The following is a 21,861-nucleotide window of genomic DNA, read 5'->3' as shown; positions in this document are numbered from 1 at the left end:
GCTCGCCATTGGAGAAACAGCTTTTTTTAATTATCCAGTTATTGAACTTTGTGTATTCCATGCCTGGGAATGGCTCAATTGGCTGAGATGTTGTGCTGGTAATCAAGGTTCAATACCAGTCAGAGGCATAGTTTTTAATTTTTTATTCTGACCAAACGGTTTCTAGTCTCCCGATAAATCCTCCGGTTGTAAAACATAGCAATGCGTGTTTATTTGAGCCCATCACAACACATCTGTTTAGCGAGACTGTGTAAACCACTGCAACACAAGCCAGGTTCACCACAGTAGCTAGCTACACATGGTAGTGTTACATTCACAACTGAGTTAGCTCTAATGAAGTATATTGATTATTGAGGTGGACCCCTTGCCTGTTGTGCAAATTATTTCAGTGACCTAAGCTAGGACACACGGCCACTGATGCTAGGCATGATTTGAAATTCTCTTCCATGACTTATGTTGAGTTATGGCACCCCAAACAACCTAATCTAAGCACTATGAGTAATATATTCTTTACAGCAGCAACCAGGTCTAGCCTGACGTTGTCATACTCATAATTCTAGTCAGAATATGAGTCTGAAAACTCTCCGTTGGGCTGTGACTACGGGGCCTGTTTCAACCGAACTCGTAAAACAAATGCCTCTTCGCTCAATTGGATAGACCTACAACCAATCAGAGCAACGTAATATGTTGTTTGTTGAAAACAAATTCAACCCAAGGGCTCTTTCGTGACGTTGTTGATTATGTTACTGTTGATCATCTGTCCATCATCGTATAAAGCCCGCCCTGGCAATTTCATTGGTCCGTCAAGATCCTGGTTTTATGTAGTTGTTCCCAATACGAGACCCTCCAGACCCAACTTCCCGACCAAATTCTTTTGTGGGCGGGGAGAAGTTGGGCTGGCAGCCAGGCTAAACCAGGTCATCCCCATGTCTTGTTTTTATAGGAAATTTACATATCTTGATTGTGGACAACTTTTTGTTCCCCAATCTCAGCCAAATACAGCAACAGCATTGACATTGTTTAACAATTACCACAGTCATTTTCTCACTTGTTGTACTTCTAAACTCGCAGAATGAAATCAAAACAACCACTAGCGCGGTGGTTTCATTCCACCTTAGATTTAATGAATGGTCACATTTATAATCTTTGAAATAATTTGATCAGTCTTCAAAATGTTATAATTATATATGCATATGGAAAACGTTTCAACAACAATGATATGGTATGCAATGCCATAGATTAATTATACATTACATGTTTATAATATTTTGCCATTTTGCGGAGGAACCCGCATCGCTGCTTGCAGCTATATTTATTATTATTATTCTTGTAATTTATCTCATGAACACATTGGTAAAAAGTTTTTAAATTTGGCATATTGATACAACATGCCACAAATACCGCCCAAACACAGACTGGCCCACATCAGACCATAGGGGGCACCACAGGCCATGCCCAAATGTCCACTTTTCAGAGTGATGGCATTTCCACCCCATTGCTCCAATTCTTCTGAAACTTGGTGTGCATGCCTCATTTAACATGAGGAACAAAAAAGCCTCCAGGACCCATAAGGTCCACCATGATGGATTTTCCTGTACAGTGATAATTTGGGAAAACCTTCAAAATTCCTCTTCTCTTGAACCAAAGATCAAATGGACTTGGAATTTTGTACAGATATGTGTCATTGATGTATTTAAAAACGTTACTTAAGACAGTTGAATCAAATACAAAATGGCTGAAAGGGGTGTATTTATGTCCACAATGCCTCAATATGTTTGTGTCACTAAATCAAATGCCATTTTGAATGATGGTTTGTCATCATTCACTTCAAGGTGAAACTTTGCAGTACCCTGCAAAGTTTCACCTTGATATGTGAAAATATTACTTAATGACAGCTGTTTGAGCCACTGCAAAACAAGACAGGTTTACCACAGTAGCTAGCTACTTGGAGTCTATGCATGGTAGTGTCAGATTCACAACCGAGTTAGCTTTAATGAGGTATATTGATTGTTCAGGTGGATCCCTTGTCTGTTGCACAAATTAATTTCAGTAACCTCAGCCAGGACAAATCGCCACTGATGCTAGGCATGATTTGAAATTCCCTTCCATGACAAGTTATGGCACCCCAAACAACCTGATTAAAGCACTACGAGTAAGCTATTCTTTACAGCAGCAACCCAGTCATCCCGTTGTCCCATTTTTATGTCCCATATTCAAATAGGACTAAATTACAGCTGTTTGAACTTTAACCAAATCTGACAATGCTTGCCATTGGAGAAATGTCTTATTTCCTGATACAAAAACTGTACAATCAAAAACTGTACAATCAAGTCTGCGAATGGCTTAGTAGGATGAGACGCAGTGCTGATGTGCGAAGGGTGGTGGGTTTTAATCCAGGCAAAGGTATAAACTTTTTTTATTATTATTATGACAGAAATTACAGTTTCAAGTCTTCTGGTTAATCCCAGTGTAACTATCTATTATGTCAATTTAACATTTTGAAGGAGGACTCCGCCATTGTTGCTTGCAGCTATATTTATTATCGTTTCTCTTCACACCCCTAAGCCTTTGTCAATATTTGGACTACATAGACAACCTAGGTGTCAAAGGTTTAGTCTTGGTAGCGATTGAGTTGGTTTTTTATTTACGTTCCGTTGCACGGTTAAAGTAGAAATTAAGTTTTTGTGTCGAAAAGTGAAGCTAGCGGTGGCTAACTTGCTAGCCACGGTCAATGACGCTACTTACATCACTAACATCACGAAAACTTGCGTGACTACCTCTAGCAGAACATTAGTTTAGCAGCTCTTGGAGATAGCTTGGCTAACTGCTTTACTGCAACGCAGCTGCAGAAACGCCACAAGCGGCCAGGGTGATAACTACTAGTATTTACTTATTTTACTTTGTGATATGAAACACGATTGTGAAGTATAATGTACAATATAAGATGATATTATTAAGGAAGTACATCTACTTTCGGAAACAGTATATGTACTACTATTTCACTGAAGCATTAGCATCATGACATTAGCCTCTGTTGCCCGGGCAACACATACTACAGCGGTCTATGATGCATCTGTTTTCAATCATTAAAATAAACATTCCTCACAAATACATTTTCGTTGTAGGATTTATTATGACATTACATTACAAGTAAACGATTTGTTGGTGAAATTATCATTAACTGTGTGGTTTCAAACCAGTGTTGCTCACTGCAACGCTGTAGCCTACGCGAGACACACTACAAAACATCTACACAGCTGTTTAGGAAGTCAAACGGAGACAGAACATGTTCGACACTCCCCTTACTTAAATCAAAAGTCTATCTGACTCATAACCTAAACTTCATTGCCACAGCCTAAACTTTGTCAATCTGTTCATGAAAATAATTAATTTCAGCCTAAACCGTACAACGGAACGTTAAATCAAATTCAACCAACGCAATCGCTACCAAGACGAACACAGCAGTAGTCTAGTAGGCTACTGTACTGTAGTAGTACAATGTACCGGGGCAGCTTCTCCACACAGGGCTATATCGCATTTTGCGTTGGTACTGACAATGATCGCTACCAGTGAGCTTTTTATGAATGAGCGATTTTCCACTAAATAAATGTCAAGCCTACTTACGTTTTTGGGGGCATATTTTCAGTTAGCAGATGGTGCTGTTTAAATCGCGATTCCATCTGAGATAGCTCTACTGCCGATAACGTCATTGTTGGAATAATCTTCAAAGGGGGTTCTTTATTAATGAATGAGTGCAATATGAGTAGGCTAAATTCCTGAAAATATCACGAGAAGGGAAAAACTTGAAAGGACGTTTAAGTCATAGAGATTAGGTCAATTTTTACACCGGTCTGTCAAATGTATTCGTTTTGATTCAACTATGAGGCTTCTGATCACCATTTCCTCTTGGGAAGTTTGAAGACAACTATTTCATTCTACACTTCACTCTTAGTATTCTGAGTTGTAAATGAGCAGCAAAAAAAAATATGCTTTTAAATCTATGTAATCTTTATAAATAATAAGTATGCATTTTTATATAAATACTGAAATATGGGAGTCAGATGGCTGAGCGGTTAGGGAATCGGGCTTGTAATCAGAAGGTTGCTGGTTTGATTCCTGGCTATGCAAACCAAATGACGTTGTGTCCTTGGGCAAGGCACTTCACCCTACTTGCTTCGGGGGAATGTCCCTGTACTTACTGTACTGTAAGTCGCTCTGGATAAGAGCGTCTGCTAAATGACTAAATATCAGTTGTAAAAATGTCATTAAAAAACGCACCCCACTGCAACCGACGCAAGCAAGCACACCCTACAATTTCCCCAGAAATTGTACCCTCTCTAGTTATTATTTATTTTCCCACCCCTAAGGATCTCTCAATACTTGACACGTGAACCGTATGGATCAAAAGAAGTTCAACATAGTCCAAGACTGTTTACGGTTATATATATTTTCTGACTTTATCGAATATGTTATTTCCTCATTTTAACGAAAAGCTTAAATTATTTACAGGTCACAAACCTTTGTCAATCTTTGCCAAAATTGGCACAGATGATCTTCAGACTGAGCATCACACAAGTTATCATATTGATATATATATATCTTTCAACCATTAGTCCGGTACAGCCAATTCAGTTTGGCATTAATCAGCCGCATGGGGGTGCTATACCAGAAAATCAGTCAGTCAGTCAATTTTATTGATCCCACTAGGGGAAATTTGTTTGTAGACAGGTATTAAAACACATTCAATCCATCATAAAATACTACATAACCATCACTTTAAACTCTCACTATTAGGCAAATAGATATTTAAACCAAACTTGGTCTGTTGCATAAGTATAACTTATTGTTATTGTGACTTGGTTGTAGAACAAGTGCCATGGAGGCTCTCTCCTGCTCTGGACTGCTTGGCCCCTTCATTGTTCCTTACAGCTATACTTGATTCCCTTCTTGGATTTGAAATTTTGGATATACTGCCTGAAACTTTGCCTCAGTAAATGCTATTTGACTTAATCCTCCTGCTTGACTGACTGTTCTCTTTGTCCGCACCTGGGCTCAACAACAGTTTGTCCAAATGTCCCTACATAAGCGCAGCTTGTTCAGGCAGGGCAATCGGGCAGCGTGCGTCATTCATTTATTGGGGAAGTAAGGCGTCTTACTCCACCTTCCTTTCCTCCGCCTACTACTACACCCACGTTAGCAGTGCATATTCATTGGGCCACGTCCGATAAGGCTTCTTTAAAAGACGCGCGGATACACACACACTCACCCCGGTTGTTGTATGATCAGTACTGCTGCAGCCCTCCACCATCCCCTTCTCCCCCATGCTGTCTGTATGTTCTCTCCAACAGGGGGATTATATCTCTATTGCCATGTAACAATAAATGCTCAAATCTAATACGTGATTGTCTTGACTGAAATTGGTTTTCCTTTCCCAGCTGTTGTTACAGTTGTGTACCAGGCATAGCAATGTTTGTTTTTGCTATATTATATCCATAATATCCATTATATCCATGCATGTCGGTAGTGTTGTCACGGTACCAAAATGTCAGGAGTCGGTACCAATACCAGTGAAATTTCACGGTACTCAATACTGTCCTTACATAATCCCAAAAACCAAGAGTGGACACAATAGCTGACGTATACTTAACAAGGGAACATTGGCTTACAACGGGAGCAAACCTTTAGACTTTAGGCCACGCCCTGGCCACTTATATTTGGTAAGGAGCAATAAGCAACCATACACGTTTCCCGTCCGATATCGGAGGGGATGAGGAGCTTGCACCCACCACTCATGCCAGAATAAGGAGACGGAACACTGGCAAAGGGAACAAACAACACGCATTTTCTACACTAAATTAGGTGGGGGCGGTGTTTTAAACCATGCTTTAAGCTTTAATTAAACAGTTGTATTTGATTCAAAAGAATACTCGTCCTTGAATACCTTCTGAATTGGGCTCCCACAATACCATTTTCAATACCAAAGCAAAAAAAATAATATATATATAGGTTACTGAACAACTCATTTGTTGACAGTAACAGTCACCTACAATATATAAGGCTGTAGCCTACTTATGACAACAAAAGAGCATTAACACAATGACAATGCATGTAGGCCTAAATGCAAAAAAAAACCTGTGTGGAGACTGTGGACAGTGTAGACATTAAGTGAACTCAGCAGATGACTTGGAGTTCATTTGTAGAGCTCAAAAATATAAATATTGACTTGAACATAATTTATAAGAAGTAGAAAGAGTGGATTCAACACTTCATGGGGCTCTTAAAATGTTGGTTGCGCTACAAGCAGAAAACGTAAATATAGACCTACATCCAAAACACATTTCGGCAACTATGTAATCTTAAAACCTCTGTAAAAATGTGTTAAGCCTGTTGTGCCCTTTCCTGTCATGTGCCCCAGTATTACGTATTGTATTTGCAGTCTGCTGCAAACCATAAAGGACAGGAACGGTCTGGGCTTTCAAGTCTCACACATTTGCCGTGAGAGTCACGCTATACATTACATGTATGGTAATCTAATGCCAAACTTTTGATAAAACTTGAGAGCCCTGAACAGTGACGTTTGCCAATATTTGTTTTGGTGATCGACAATGTTTTCATTGTCATCTGCTTTACACCGAAGCTATTTCCATACGTGGCTATTCCACTTTTCTGGTCAACTTTGAGTGGAGCCCGCTGCAGCATTAGCTGCTTGTCCAGTGTTGCAAATTTAACTGGTGACAAAAAATCTCATCTCGAGATTTTTAGCGAGATTTTTTGGGCAGTACTGTGCTTGTCAGCTTCCAACTCTGCAATGTGGTACTTCAGAAATTTTGGTATCATACCGTTTTTTTTTTTTTGGAGTACTGACTTGGTACCAGGGTACCGGTTTTTGTAACAACACTACATGTCAGTGTTCATTACTGTGTGGTTGTGCGAGTGTGTGTGTGTTGTGATCCCCACCGCACTGGTTAAATTTCCCTGCACCAGTCCCTCTGCGTAGAGATGGGCTTTGAAGGTTCTGCTGAACTCCATAAGCTTCTCCACAGTTAGGCTCCCACACAAGACCTGGTACTTCTCCACCATGGACCAGCGAGAACTCTCCAGGATCAACAGACGCACATCCCTGATGGACAGGGTGAGGTGGTGAGACAGAGTGAGGTTATAAATATGAGAAAGTGGGTGACTGGGTGGGAGGATGATGGTACTACTTTCTTTACTGGTGAGACAGAAAACGTGTCTTGCAGACACTTGCACAGACACACACAACTCACTTGTCAAGCTTCTCTGGCGTGATGAGGACGTTAAAGTAGGCTTTTTTAAGCTGCTCTGAGAACATGCTGAAGACATCGGCAGAGACTAAGAAGTCAGCCAGGTAGTCTATGATTAGATGCAACAGCAGCTACGGTAGAAGGAAAATACAACACCACCATCATAAATATCACTACATTCACCATCATAAATATCACCTCCACCATCATAATCATCACCCACCGTTAGCATAACAATAACTGACTCACAGGAAGCTTGTGGTTAAAGCCCTTGACCTTGATGACCAGACCATGTTCCCCAGCAACCAGTTTATACTCCAGCTGGGCAACATCAGCCTCGTAGGCAGGCTCTGCAACATTGTGACCCAGGATGTTCACCATGAGGTCAAACAGAACCACACTGGGGAGTGGGAGGAAGGGGGAGAAGAGAGATGGGGGGGGGGGGAAATTATGGTGTGTGGGGGAGGAAGGGGGTCCAGATGAGAAGAGGAAAGGGTGATGAGGAAAATAAAGGATTAGGGAAAACAAGAGAGGGAGAGTGGGGTGGGGGAAGGGTAGAGGTGATAGATTGGGCAGAGAAAGAGAGAGTGACCAAATACTTTATATTGAGTTTGTTAACAGAAAAACCAATGAGTGCTAGTAGTGCTGGGTTATAGGTATGTGAGAATAGGGGAAGGAGCTTACTTCTTTGCTGATGTCTGGATGACAGGAGAGATTAGGTGGAAACACACATAGGCTACAACACAAGAAGAAACAAGTTACATTGGTGGTAGTACATCTCTAGCACACATACAAACACACACACACACCCTCTCACCTTTGGGGATCTTGAACTTGTTATCCTTCTTGTACCAGATGCAGCCCAGGCCGCTGGTGGCAATCCTGACTGGGACGTGAGAATTGGGGATGTCAGGGGGCTGCAGAGTGAAGTCAGTGGCTAAAGGCACCCCAGCAGAAGGTATGCAGCAGAAGGGGATGGGGACAGGGGTAGGAGGAGGTACACATGTAAGAAATATTAATCTTTATCAAGTATTGCACAGTCAGTTGGTGAAGCAGTTAAGAAAGTGTTATTGCTTGTGGCCAGCCCACAAGGAGACAAAACATCACACGTCATGGTGATACAAAGTTTGTCTGGTTCTCAAGTCTTCATGTAAGACCATTTAAACATATTGGTGGAAAGTCTCCTCCCCTGCATATCAGCTGTCAATGTGATCGATCCCAGAGGTCTCGCACACGTGCACATGTGTCCCTAGCAGTGGAAACTTACAAAGTTTTCTGACCCCTCCTAGGCTGACCATATGATTAACTTACTACAGATAAGGTTAAACATATTTTATGGCCTCTCCAGTAAGATAGTGGTCAGCCCAAGTCACCTTGTTTAGGTAAGCCTAGAGTTCACATTTGGGGGTAGGCCTCCCTTTGCACACAAAGAATGCTGAACACAGTTTAATTCTTATACTGGAAAAAAAAGTTACATCTTCAACTTTTCTGACAACACATCAGAGGGGAAGGGGGCAGGGGCCGGTAAACAGCAGAAGGGGGGCAGGACATTCAATCTGACATGCCGATCAACAAAGCCTTATAATCACTATTACCATTATAATCATCCTGATCATCATCTCCACTCACCAATATAGTTGTTTTCAGCAGGAAGGTGCAGCTCATTGTTGGGCTCCAGCCCTCCTGACCAGTGATCCTTCCATTCCTGATTGATATCTACCACAGAGAACAGAACACCTATCAGTATGTCTGACGTTCATGTTCCAAATTTTGGGTTAAATAAATATAATGTTAGTTCCCTTGATCCTGTCTGCGTTTTCCTGCATTTGGGTCCACCTGATGTACCACATATGACACACACAATGTATAGACCTTTGCACACATGCACATAACACACACACTCTGTCTCACCCTCCATGTTGTAGTGTGTTCCAAACCACTTCTCTCTCAGGGGACAGAGTCCCTCATGTTGTGGAGAAAGCAGCATGAGGTTGGCTCTCTCTGGGGTCAGGAAAGATAGGGCTGCACTAATCACCTGCTGGACTTGACAGGGTTAATACACACTCACACAAACACACATACAACCATAATGTACAGTACACACAAACATACATATTCTGCATGAACACACACACAATGCAAAATGTGTGACGGCCCCCACCTCTGGTTGGTACTCGAACATGAGCTGGTCTCCCGTCAGAAAGTCCTGCTTGGGGAACAGCTGCATGTTCTCACAGATGTCTTCCACGTATTCTATAGGATCAGTCTGACAGGAAACATTTGCACATTTGTTAATGCAGCAGCTATTTTCTAATTTCACAGTGGTGTGAATTACAGTGATTACCTGCTCCTGGTAGTGGAACCCATTGAACTCAATCTTCTGAATCTCCTCGTATACTCTAGAGAGAGGGAGGCGTGACATGTTCACAGAACCAAAATTCGGGCTTGCTTCCTCCATGTTCAGATATTGAGCCCCAGAGAAGTGTGTGTGCATTACCGTTGCTGAGGGCCAAGGTCCTGCAGCATCTTGAGATACTGAAACACCAAATGAGCCACCTGCAGATGAAGACAGAGTCAAGTCAGTCTACAGCCCCCAATAGTGACTCAATACAGGAAATACAGGAAAGAACATCCACTGGAGACACACAGCTAAGACAAGGCAGACACAGCAGACACGTACTAAAAGGAACAGTGATAAAGGGAAACAGAGATACAAAGAGAGATACTGATAGATCTGGATACCCACAGGTTGGGTATTAAAGAGATACAAAGTTAAAAGAGAGAACAAGAGAGATTGAGAGATGATTGAACCTGGTAGAGGTTCTGGAATCCCTCATCTGTGAGAGTGATGGAGATCGAGAAGATGGAGTAGGTGGTGTTCTGGTCAAAACCTGTCTCACTGTTCCCTCCAAACAGGGCCAGGGCCCAGCACCTTCACACAGGGCAGAGATGTTTATATTTACAGTATATATAAATATACACACACACTGATCTCACTCACTTTTTTCTGAGCACTGATAGGATGCTCCCAGTGCCCTCGTGACCAATTAGCCATGAAATATAGTGGACAGGCTTAACCCTGAGAGAGGTAGAAAGATAAAGTGATATGGACAGACAGACAGAGACAGAGTGAGAGAGAAACAGAAAAAGTGGGAGAACGGCAGATAAAGAGATAATGTGAGACAGCAGGTGAATAAGAGAAAGTTCTCTAAGTTTCTTCTGTGTCCCTGGTAGCAGTGTGACCCACCTGTAGTGCTTTTCCTGGGGGGGCAGAGCCCAGGTGATGGTCAGGGCATGCACCTTCCTCACAGGAACCACTGTAATACACATTAAACTTACCAATAATCTATAAATAAGCTTGTAAAACAGTTAAAGAGTTATTTAGACTGTACCTCTGTAAAGCTTGTTGAAGGCTGGGGTATCAAAGGGTTCCACCTGCTTGGAAAAGTCTGGTTTGGGCAGACCGCTATCCCCATGGTAGCAGATAGCAACATTAAAAGTGAGATGAATGGCATGTAATTAACAGCCCATTATTAGTAATGACTCCTACTCATCTATGGAAGTGTGTTGGAGCTGGGCAAAGACAATAGGCATGGGTATACAGTGTTTCACACAGAACGTGATTATATTTGTGGCAGTAGGCAGGGGCGGAGCCAGACGTTGTAAAAATGTTGGGCTCAACCCAAACCTATGTCCTAGTATCGGTTACATGTGAGTGTAGATAGGGACGTCAACAAGTTCGAGAATGTTTTTTGCATTATTTGAGTGCAAAATAGTTTTTGGAGCTTCACGTAATATAAACGTTATGTCTCATATTGTTATATTTTCTGAATGTGTTTAACTTTGAATATTATTATATTTATCTTGAATGTATCCGTTTTGGACAGATCTGTGCAGAGAATTATAATACTAACCGTTCGTAAGCTCTGATTCTCGGAAAAAGCTGTTCGTCCCGTGCAGAGAGAGAGAGAGAGGGGGCTATTCACAGATGGGTCCATTGTAGTGAGACAGAGAAAAGCAAGAAGGGGCTGAGCGAATCAATGCGCTGCGCGAAATTTGTGGTGCAATTATTTTTATTGTGGCGTGCCGCCACAAATAAATCAATGTATGGGAAACACTGGTATAACAAAGGCCGATTATGAGTGAGAGTAAGAAAGAGGGGGAGGTGGTGGACAAAAGAAAAGGAACAAAGGAAAAGAGGTCTTACTTGTTGGGTATGTTGCTGAAGATCTCTCTCACCCACCCCTCAAGAGTGTTCAGCTTCTCTGGGTGGGGGAGGGGGGACGGGGGGATGGACATGGAGAGAGGGATGGGATTAAGGATCAGAGGGTCTGATCATGGTCCACTACACTAGAGTATGGAACTCTCCCATAAACCATAATTAATTACTCAGGTATAGATTGACAGTCCTTGCTGTAGATGTGCTGCAGTCCTTGCTGTGGACGGGATTGATTGCTCAATCTGACCTTTAGACTGCACTGCCAGGGTCATGTAGTGGGCGGAGTAGTGTCTATTCCAGAAGGAGTGCATACGCTTGTACACGTTGATGTTCTTCTTCCTTGGTTCCTGCTTCAGGGTCTGGGCGTTGCCTAGCAATGCAATGGATGCAATTTCTAATTCAGTATAATAATCCGGATTATGGAGATGTGACTACACACTACGTGTGTTTATGTTTGGACTACAGTGTGTATTACCCCCAGGTGTGTGTAGGCTAAGACTACAGTGTGCCTGACTGTCTCACCCCAGCAGAACTTGCTCATGGGGTGGCCGGGTTTGGCCAGACTCCCAAACAGCATCTCCTTCCTGTGGGAGTCAGACGGTTTGGCCCTCTGGAACTCTGCCAAAAAGAGAGCAACAGATGCCGCTTAACCAACTCACAGACATCCTTACGTAAGAAACGCAATCCAGAGCAGAATACAGTACATTAATTTACACAGACATAGCTTATCTTTAGTTTATAATTAAAACTTTTTTGGAAAGGGCGGTTGGATGGGGAGTTACTCAGAATGCTACTCACCACTGTCCACAGCCTCCACCTCCCTGTCGATGGCGTCTCGGATCATCAGGGGGCAGATAAAGAACTGGGCCCACCTGTGAAGAGATGGAGAGGGGTGGAGGTGTAGAAAAAAATGGGGGAGGAGAATGGTACGCCAATCAGCACTAGGACACTGCAATCACCTTTAGACTGGCACAAGAAGATTGATCAAGATTGTGGTAATTCTGTCTCTTTATGTTTGACCAGTGAGGAAGTCTCTTATTGTACCCAATTCCTGTGAAAGTCAATTAAGTCAGTTGCCAAATGCGTTGCCAAAAAGTTCAAGACTAAAGGCCAATCCCAATACTACCCCTTACCCTTACCCCTACCCCTTAAACCTAGCCCTTAGTTTTCCCCACAGCCCTTGGCCCTCGAAGCTGAGGGGTAAGGACTACATACCCCTAAGAAATGGGACGCCACTTGGTTACGCAGACATCTCAACCTGCAGAGACTCATTTCCGGGAGATTGTATAGCATTTGCGCGCGTCAGGGAGCCGCTATTGAAATGTGGGAGACTCCCGGAACTTCCGGGAGACTTGGGATGTCTGGTTACGGGTACATCATCTAGCACGTATTGATATCTCCAAAGCAAGTAGTGTTATGCATTGATATCAAACAAAATTTGCTGCTAATGGAGTTTAGTTAAAACTGTAGACATGCTAGTCAAAGAAATGTGGGACTGTTGTGCAAATCAGCAATGTAACATTATCGTAGCAAACTAGCGATTTTTAAAAACGTTTCAGTTAGGAACATGGTTGCAAATATATATGTACAGGACTGTGTATAGCACAAAACAAGACTGTCATAATTTTGTAATGAATTATTTAAGACGAAAATATTAAATTTATCGGACTCTCTGGATGATCTGGCCGCCATTGTTGCCGGTCGCGCTGTATAAACATACCCCTAGGTTTCAAGTAAGTTTTCGTTTTCACTTGGTTTTAAGGGGTGTATACCCCTTCATCTTAGTCCTACCCCTAGCTCAAAAAGAGTATTGGGACACCACTAGCTCTCACGTGAACGCGCAAAAGTAAGGGGTAAGGGGTAGTATTGGGATTGGCCCTAAATCTAAGTATTTATTACAATTGATTGGAAAATGTGTCCAAACTTTTGACTGGTACAGTATGTAAAGTGCAGATGTCTGATACACTCAAGCTGAGCATCCCAGAGGACTGGACAAAGAATACAGGAATGAAGGGAAGTTAAATAGTATCCCAATATGGTAAGGGGGTGACAATCAACAAAGCCTCGCAAGCACAGAAAGAAGATCAAATTCATGGTACTAGATAGCTTTTGTTTAATCTTTAGACAGGGTTAGGGTTAGAAGGGCTCCTAGAATTAGCCTTGAAATTCCTCTGATTTTCCTCATTCAATGTTGCCTGGCACTATACACTTTGGTAACCTGGTGTAACCCAGGTTAAAATCTAATATCCATGGATTTTATTTACACACTATTTCTATTTGGTTAGTCTGAAGTGATGGTTTGATTTTGTTTTAAAAGAAAATTAATAAAAATACTTATTTTATATATTATTTTCCAATTGGTTAGCATAAGTTGGTAGAACTAATCAGAAACCCCAATTCAACAACCAATCAGAAACAGGTCCGTAATAAAACCCGCGTGTGCTCATTCACTCCTTCCTTTTCATACCAAGAGGAGGATGAGAGCAGCCATGCTGGTCAACAGATCGATTAACATAAAATCATTCAAACAACAGAGTTTAAAGAATACGTTTTTACATTGAGTTTGGTTACAATCGGAGTGAAGATTGCGTGTATCGTTGAGATTCTGCAGTCGTGATTTTGTTTAAGTACCGCATTGGTAAGGAGTACCGTTGCTAGTATTTTAAGTCATAACAAAGCTGTGCAATGTATGTCACTCAAACGGTGAACATGTTAAGTTATGTACAATACTTTTCAGATGTTTTATTTGACTTTGAGAATGATGTTTTGTTAAGTTATGCTTTATACTTTTCAGATGTTTTTTTTTAATTTGGGGACAGTGTTTTGTTAATTGGTAGCGCAGGTAGCTAGGTCGCCATAGCTATGTTACATAGCTACTGTTGCATGAGGCAGAGCACAAGGTCATGTATTTGGTATTGATGTGGCCAAGTTAGTACTAAGTATATGTCAGATTTAGAATAGATTCTTGCTTTTGTACATTATATACGTGTGAAATGAGTTCCTGAAAGCATGTGCAAAGCGCTAAAACTTTGTTGCACTGAAATGTGGAGTTAGACCGAAGAACAGTTTCTCTTCCGTTTTCAGATCAGGTTTTAATGGGCGGAGCCCAAAAATGCCCTATCTACGTCATTTCGCCCCATAGGTATCTCTGCTATAATTAGTGCAAACCGCTAACTTGATATTAGGTTACTCGTGTAGAATGATGTTATTTTGGTGAAATGGTAGCTAATGTGCCAGAAGTAGTTGGAGAGCTCACTGTCTGCTGTAAATGTTTACTCCTGTGTTACAGCTCAGGGGAATATTTCATTTATATGCATCTGTATGTTTAACTCTTTGAACAAGTACATTCTAATTCTATACTGTTTTGTTCGGCTTGACGTAGCGTCCATTATCTGGGTCGTAGGTAGCTTACTTGAGAGAGGCGGCACCTGTGAGGGGGGCCGAGCTTCAGCTCCTTCAGGCGACATGCCCCCCCAGTCTTGAACAGAGAAGATTTTCTTACGATTTCAAAGCCTAATTGAACATACTTGTCAGTGTTTTTTTTTCATTCAAATTTGGATGGGTAGTTAATAACACATTATTCTGTGGTGTGGTGAACTTGAAACTCGTTTTTAATTCCACATTACAGGATCTTTAACGTTTAACCTTCGACTGTTGAAGTAAATGGGACTTGACGTTCCTGTATCGCCCGCGTTACAAAAATGCTGCCCCCCCTTCCTCAGTTACGACGCACTAAATTCTAACAAATATATTTTTTAGACGCTACACATGTTATACATCATTGGAAAGCTACGATTCTTGTGCTTGTAGATATGTAAACCATTTCAAGATCGAGTCACAACAACAAGTTTAGTCAACGTCTTTGTCCAGTCACCACTTTGGTGATGTTTACAAAGCCAAACGTCTCTACTTACCCTCAAAGGTTCTGTGTCGTCCAGGTATGCAAACAACACATCAAAACTTGATCTGCGTACATTCCCAAGGGTTCAAAGTATCTAACCATGTAAAGTAATTCTCCAAATACAATGTTTTACGTTCATGAATAGCCATTATCCTTTGTTTCATTATGCAAGTTAGCCGACGGAAGAAACAACTTGTTCAAATAAAAGTGCACATTCCTCCGGTTAGAAACGGAGAAAATACAATATGGAGGGATCAAAATGTCCGTTGAACCCTCCCCTTTTGATTGACACCTTGTTTGACCCAATAGGACCTTCCATGCCCCGTTGACAGCCCTCTAAAGCCAATTAGGTCTGTGCGTCCTGCCCCCCCCCCGCCCCCCCCCCCCCCCCCACACTCTTTCTAAACAAATTTCTCGAACTGGCTTCGACTGGCTCTGAAATGAGCTCGTTAGCCTTGTAGCTGAAAGCTAGCTGAAAATGCCAATACCTCATTTGTATGTGTCTGTGGAGCCGTCAAAATAAAAGTCGATTGCGCAATAGGGTTGAAAGAATCAGTTTTCTTTGTGCGCCAATCCTGGGAATCAGATAAAGCACTCCAATGTGTTCATGCTTCAATTTTTGTGTTTCAGTAATACTAATTAGGGATTTAGCTATTATATATGATAGTTCTAAGTACCACCTTTCATTAGAGATAACAATTATGAAAAATAATACCTTTTATCCTGAGTATTTGACCTTGGTTACAAAGGGTCATTTTGGAGTCTCCAAAAGGCCCTTTTAGAAAATGAATGGATGTACTCTTATAAAAACATGTGTCAAATATGAATATATTGTGGTATTATGTTTGACTTTTGATTTGAATTGGGTAAGGCTTCAACCTGTGGTCCAATTTAGTCTTCCAGCTAATACCTACCACCTCTAGGCCTCTTCAGGCCTCTGTTTTCAAAACAAAATCTAGACGGAAATAGAAATTTTCACTTTCCTTGTGTTCAAGCTTCTATTACTCAACACTAGTAGGACTGACAGGGGTCCTGACAACAGGGGACATAACTTCAGAGTGTCAGCTTTCAAAAGAGATCATTTACATGCATGTACTCCAAATGGTTCAAGAACAGCTTCCAATTTACTTTGGGTATGCTGTTTAGGCGTTTTCAGGCAAATTTAACAGGATTCTGAAGAGGTTAAACATTTTTTTATTCATCAGCCCACTTACAATTTACCACATTAACAACACTTATATTTGTAGTACTTGATGCAAGTTAAATCTCACCATTATCACCAGCAACTGCTCAATTTAAGACAAGAAAGTTGTTTGGTAAATAGAACAGAATAAACAAGGCAACCAACTGCATTCAATAAAACATTTTATTGTACAATATGTCCAGTGTTCTTCCACTCCTTTTGTTTGTAGTGATCCGGTGATCTTCTGGCTATGATACACGTACAGCTAGCTACAGTAAAAGGGTTGCTTACGTAGACCTACAGTCTAACTCCTACTGCATTTAGAATATAACAAGCTTACGATAAACTTTAACTAAAGCTGGCTATATAAAATACTACTAATAACAATTGATATGTGGTGGTCGAAATATGAAAAAATGCAGGATTTTCGTGAATTTACCAGCTAACTTGCTTCGGACCCCTTAATCTGCAATTCATTGTTGCCATATATACTCACTAGGCTAATAAGAGCTCTATAGAAGACTTACTTTGTATGCCAACGAAAACCAATAACTAGAACTAATTTGACAGACTATAAGCCAACTGACTTCTGGTTATGATACACATGCTCTCTAGCTAGCTTCAGTAAAAGTGTTGCTTATACTAGACCTACAGTCTAGCTCTAACTGCGTTTCGAATCACACAAGCTATAATCCTATGATAAACTTTATCTAAAGCTAGCTATATGAAATACTACTAATAACAATTGATATGTGGTGGTAAAAATATGAAAAAATGAAGGATTTTAATCAATTTACCAGCTAACTTGCTTCGGAGACACTGAAAATGAATGGGTTTGAACGGTGGAAAATGCAATGTTTGGAACTACAGGATGCATGTGACACGCTTTACTTCCGCATTCCTCGATAAAAATGGGAGTCTATGGAAGTGTTGCAACTCTCTTTTTCCATGGCTCTGGGGTGTGCAGATACCAGTCCTCTGTGTTCAAGATCATCAAGAAGATCTGAGATTTGTGTGTTAGCTACATTGTTATTTGGCTAATTGAAATTGATGTATTTTCTTTTATTTGGTTACCAGGGTAACATTTAAAAAGGGTACATTTAAAAGGTTAACATTTAAAAGAGTAACGTTTTAAAAGGAAACATTAGTGACTAAATAATTAAGAGTTAATAGACAAAAATAAGAGAAAGTAATAGATAGTGAATAGTAGTTAATACAGAATAATAATAATAAGCAATAGTTAGATAAATAAATAGATAATAACAAATAGCTTAATAATTAATACATACAACTAAACAGTTAATAAGAAACTGATAATCAATAATAAAATCAGTCAACTTTTTATTTTATTTCTATATTCTAAATAATAAAAGGGATTGTGATTCCCAAAGGGATTCCTTGGTGTGTTGTGATTCTGGGTATTGTTTGTCTATGCTGGACTCCATAGCTGAACTTAGGCTTCTGTACAATCTGGTCCTGATAAATACACCACACATACTTTAAAGCTTGTGTAACTTATCAATTCAGTTTTCACGTGATGTCATGTTTCAAGGCACGCCCCTTTGGAGGGAAAAAAAGACTTGACGCTGCCTGCCAACCATTATAAAGTCAACATTTTCTTTGAGTCTGTTGCTTTTGTGTTGCCAGAATGCCAGATAGTTGTTGTTCTATCGGATGCAGTAATCGAAGAGGAGACAAGCCTGGACTGTGTTTCTTTAAAATTCCGTCCGATAAAGAAAACAGAGAGGAGGAGATTGTTGATTTGTGCCATTAAACCTAACGTTACCTCTATCTCCGGGGAGAGGAAACAATGCCAGCCGTCCAAATATACATGTAATTGCAGCTAACACTTCATCAAGCTCAAGTAAAGTTAAACGTAACAATATACAGGTATATTAATAATGGTATTTTTTAGCCATAAAACACATCTTTATGTAATCGGTTTGACATAGTTTGTTGTGTATCGAGGCGACCAACTGCAGTGGTCGTAGTGAGTTAAAGTTAGCTAAATAGTTGGATTGTTCTGTTACACACAACTAAACTCAAAACTCATTTGAAATTACATGATTTGGAAATCCCTTTACACCGATATTTAACTGAATGTAAAACAAAGACAATGTGTGAGGCTTGTGTCAAGACTGATTGGTTTTTCATACTCATTTGGTCCTTTGTTTTTATTTACGTTTTTCACAGCATATCAACTTTTTTGGAATTGAGGTTGTAATAAGTAAAAATTTAAGGAAAAGTTGACTTTACGTTTGAATAGTTAGCAGTTGTTTAAGAGAAAGAGGGGTTAGCTAGTTTACAGTAATGATATCATAGTCATCACATAAGCCCTTCAAAAAAAGTTCGGAAACGTTATTTCTGTCGATTATTCCTCCCCTTCAATAATACCAATTGTTATTGTACAGGTGCATCTCAATGAATTAGAATATCATCAAAAAGTTGATTTATTTCAGTAATTCGATTCAAAAAGTGAAACTCCAATATTATATAGATTCATTACACACAGACTGATATATTTCAAGTGTTTATTTCTTTTAATTTTGATGATTATAACTGACAGTTAATGAAAAACCAAAATTCATTATCTCAGATTTTTAACACAGAAATGTTGGACTACTGAAAAGTATGAACATGTACAACACTCAACACTTGGTCGCAGTCCTTTTGCATGAATTACTGGAGCAATGCGGCGTGGCATGACCTTGGACCTAAGAAAACACAGTGGACCAACACCAGCAGATGACATGGCACCCCAAACCATCACTGATTGTGGAAACTTTACACTGGACCTCAAGCAACTTGGCTTCTGTGCCTCTCCTCTCTTCCTCCAGACTCTGGGACCTTGATTTCCAAATGAAATGCAAAATTTACTCTCATCTGAGAAGAGAACTTTGGACCACTGAGCAACAGTCCAGTCCTTTTTGTCCTTAGCCCAGGTAAGACGCCTCTGATGTTGTCTGTAGTTCAACAGTGGCTTGACACAAGGAATGCGACAGTTGAAGCCCATGTCCTGGATACGTCTGCGTGGTGGCTCTTGAAGCACGGACCCCAGCTGCAGTCCACTCCTTGTGAATCTCCCCCAAATTCTTGAATGGCCTTCGTTTCACAATCCTCTCAAGGCTGCGGTTTTCCCTGTTGCTTGTGCACCCTTTTCTACCACATTTTTTCCTTCCATTCAACTTTCCATTAATGTGCTTGGATACAGCACTCTTTGAACAGCCAGCTTCTTTAGCAATGACCTTTTGTGTCTTACCCTCCTTGTGCAGAGTGTCAATGATCGTCTTCTGGACAACTGTCAAGTCAGCAGTCTTCCCCATGATTGTGTAGCCTACTGAACCAAACTGAGAGACCATTTAAAGGCTCAGGAAACCTTTGCAGGTATTTTGAGTTAATTAGATGATTAGAGTGTGACACCATGAGTCTTCAATATTGAACTTTTTCACAATATTCAAATTTTCTGAGATACCGAATTTGGGATTTTCATTAGCTGTCAGTTATAATCATATAAATTAAAAGAAATAAACACTTGAAATATATCAGTCTGTGTGTAATGAATCTATATAATAGCTATAGGAGTTTCAATTTTTGAATCAAATTACTGAAATAAATTAACTTTTTGATGATATTCTAATTTATTGAGATGCACCTGTATTTTATATTGTTGGAAAGCCTGATTAGTCACCTTTACAACAAGGTACAACTTGTAAGGATCGTGCATTCGTGGAATGAGCAAAACAACTAACCGTGTGGGTAGCGGCCCCAAATAAATTGCCAAAATCCCCTGCAATATTCTTCTGTTGGTATTCACTCTCGTTTTGAGTTGATTGGTGGATTGGATAATTGCACTCTCCCACAGTAATAAGGAAAAAACAGGACATATTGGCAATTTTTACACTTTATTCATTTTACACTGTCAGGGACCTCAGTAGCGTGTGGAAGATCCATACGCAGCCACAACAGCTTGGCACCTCCTCCTCATGCTGGTCACCAGCCTGGTCACACACTGCTGTGGGATGGCATCCCAATCCTCAACCAAGATTTGTCCAAGTCAGCCAACATGTTTGCGTTGGTCACTCTGGCACATACAGCACGCCCAAGCTGATCCCACTTGAAGCTCAAAACGAGAGTGAATACCAACAGAAGAATATTGCAGAGGATTTTGGCACATTTTTTGGGGCCGCTACCCACACGGTTAGCTGTGTTGCTCATTCAACGAAAGCACGATCCTTACAAGTTGTACCTCGTTATAAAGGTGACTAGTCAGGCTTTCCAACGATATAAAATACAATACCAATTGGTATTATTGAAGGGGAGGAATAATCGACCTAAATAACGTTTCCGAACTTTTTTTGAGGAGTTTATATAAAAACCTTGCTGTTTTTAGGGTCAGAAATACAGCTGTATATGGATTGCAAGTGCCCAACACTTGCAGTTAAAAAGGGGGGGGGCCACATATAAAATGTGTTGTAATTCCTACACCGTTCACCTGATTTGGATGTAAATACCCTGAAATTAAAGCTGAAAGTCTGCACTTAAAGCACATCTTGATTGTTTCATTTCAAATTCATTGTGGTCGTATACAGAGCCAAAATGATGAAAATTGTGTCAATGTCCAAATATTTATGGACCTGACTGTACAACCGTTTAAGACCATTTTATGCCACTGATATAATCATAATATAATAGCATAACAAAGCCAGTACACCCTTTCTAATAGCAATGAAACAAACACACAACCAAAACAAAAAGTAAAATAGACTTGTTTAACTTAACTCTATTTAACTCTTTAAATTGCACTAAATAGGAATCATTTTGCACAGGGGTATACTGTAGAGTAATCCATTCCACTCAACAGGCTATATACTGCCAATCCCGTTGCAATAGGATCTTTGTTTACATCATATATACTGAATAGTGCAATGGTCGTGACGTAGATGGTATTAAGATGTCGGTTCGTTCAGTTTATTGGTGTTAGTGTAATTGGAGTTTGTGCGTGGCCCGTGTATTCGGTAGCCATTTGTTTTTGTATTTTTCAATCTGTACTGACAAACACAAAATAGGGCCGTAATATAGATTTGTCCGTTTTGGAACTCAAAACCACACTTAAGTATAATGGCTTCTTTATGGTTTTATTATTATTTTATAATTAAATAATCATACACATAAACACAAACCCTTTGTCTGATTATTCCATATTGTTCATGCTGGTATCTGCAAGAAATAGGGTAATGTTATTTCTTCCTTGTTATATGTCAGAACCAGATTTTTTTTAAAGCTTGGGTTTGTT

The 21,861-nt window shown here is 40.4% G+C and overlaps 1 protein-coding gene across 1 annotated transcript in view; it reads right to left on the bottom strand.

Annotated features, from left to right (window-relative positions):
• LOC136948836 (nardilysin-like) overlaps nt 1–21,861 on the bottom strand; it is a 67,987-nt gene that overhangs the window by 18,158 nt on the left and 27,968 nt on the right. The window contains exons 5-22 of the mRNA XM_067242924.1: nt 12,283–12,356; nt 12,007–12,102; nt 11,732–11,854; nt 11,473–11,530; nt 10,658–10,731; nt 10,513–10,582; nt 10,267–10,344; nt 10,077–10,197; nt 9,763–9,821; nt 9,610–9,664; nt 9,427–9,531; nt 9,177–9,300; nt 8,895–8,981; nt 8,083–8,202; nt 7,950–8,001; nt 7,515–7,665; nt 7,269–7,396; nt 6,958–7,120 (exon numbers count right to left, since the gene is read on the bottom strand). Of these exons, the coding sequence (XP_067099025.1) occupies nt 6,958–7,120; nt 7,269–7,396; nt 7,515–7,665; nt 7,950–8,001; nt 8,083–8,202; nt 8,895–8,981; nt 9,177–9,300; nt 9,427–9,531; nt 9,610–9,664; nt 9,763–9,821; nt 10,077–10,197; nt 10,267–10,344; nt 10,513–10,582; nt 10,658–10,731; nt 11,473–11,530; nt 11,732–11,854; nt 12,007–12,102; nt 12,283–12,356 (1,738 nt within the window). The remainder of the gene's footprint in view (nt 1–6,957; nt 7,121–7,268; nt 7,397–7,514; nt 7,666–7,949; nt 8,002–8,082; nt 8,203–8,894; nt 8,982–9,176; nt 9,301–9,426; nt 9,532–9,609; nt 9,665–9,762; nt 9,822–10,076; nt 10,198–10,266; nt 10,345–10,512; nt 10,583–10,657; nt 10,732–11,472; nt 11,531–11,731; nt 11,855–12,006; nt 12,103–12,282; nt 12,357–21,861) is intronic.

This window comes from Osmerus mordax, chromosome 9 (genome assembly GCF_038355195.1).
Source record: "Osmerus mordax isolate fOsmMor3 chromosome 9, fOsmMor3.pri, whole genome shotgun sequence".
Taxonomy (NCBI): domain Eukaryota; kingdom Metazoa; phylum Chordata; class Actinopteri; order Osmeriformes; family Osmeridae; genus Osmerus; species Osmerus mordax.
This window is presented reverse-complemented; position numbering and strand designations above follow the sequence as displayed.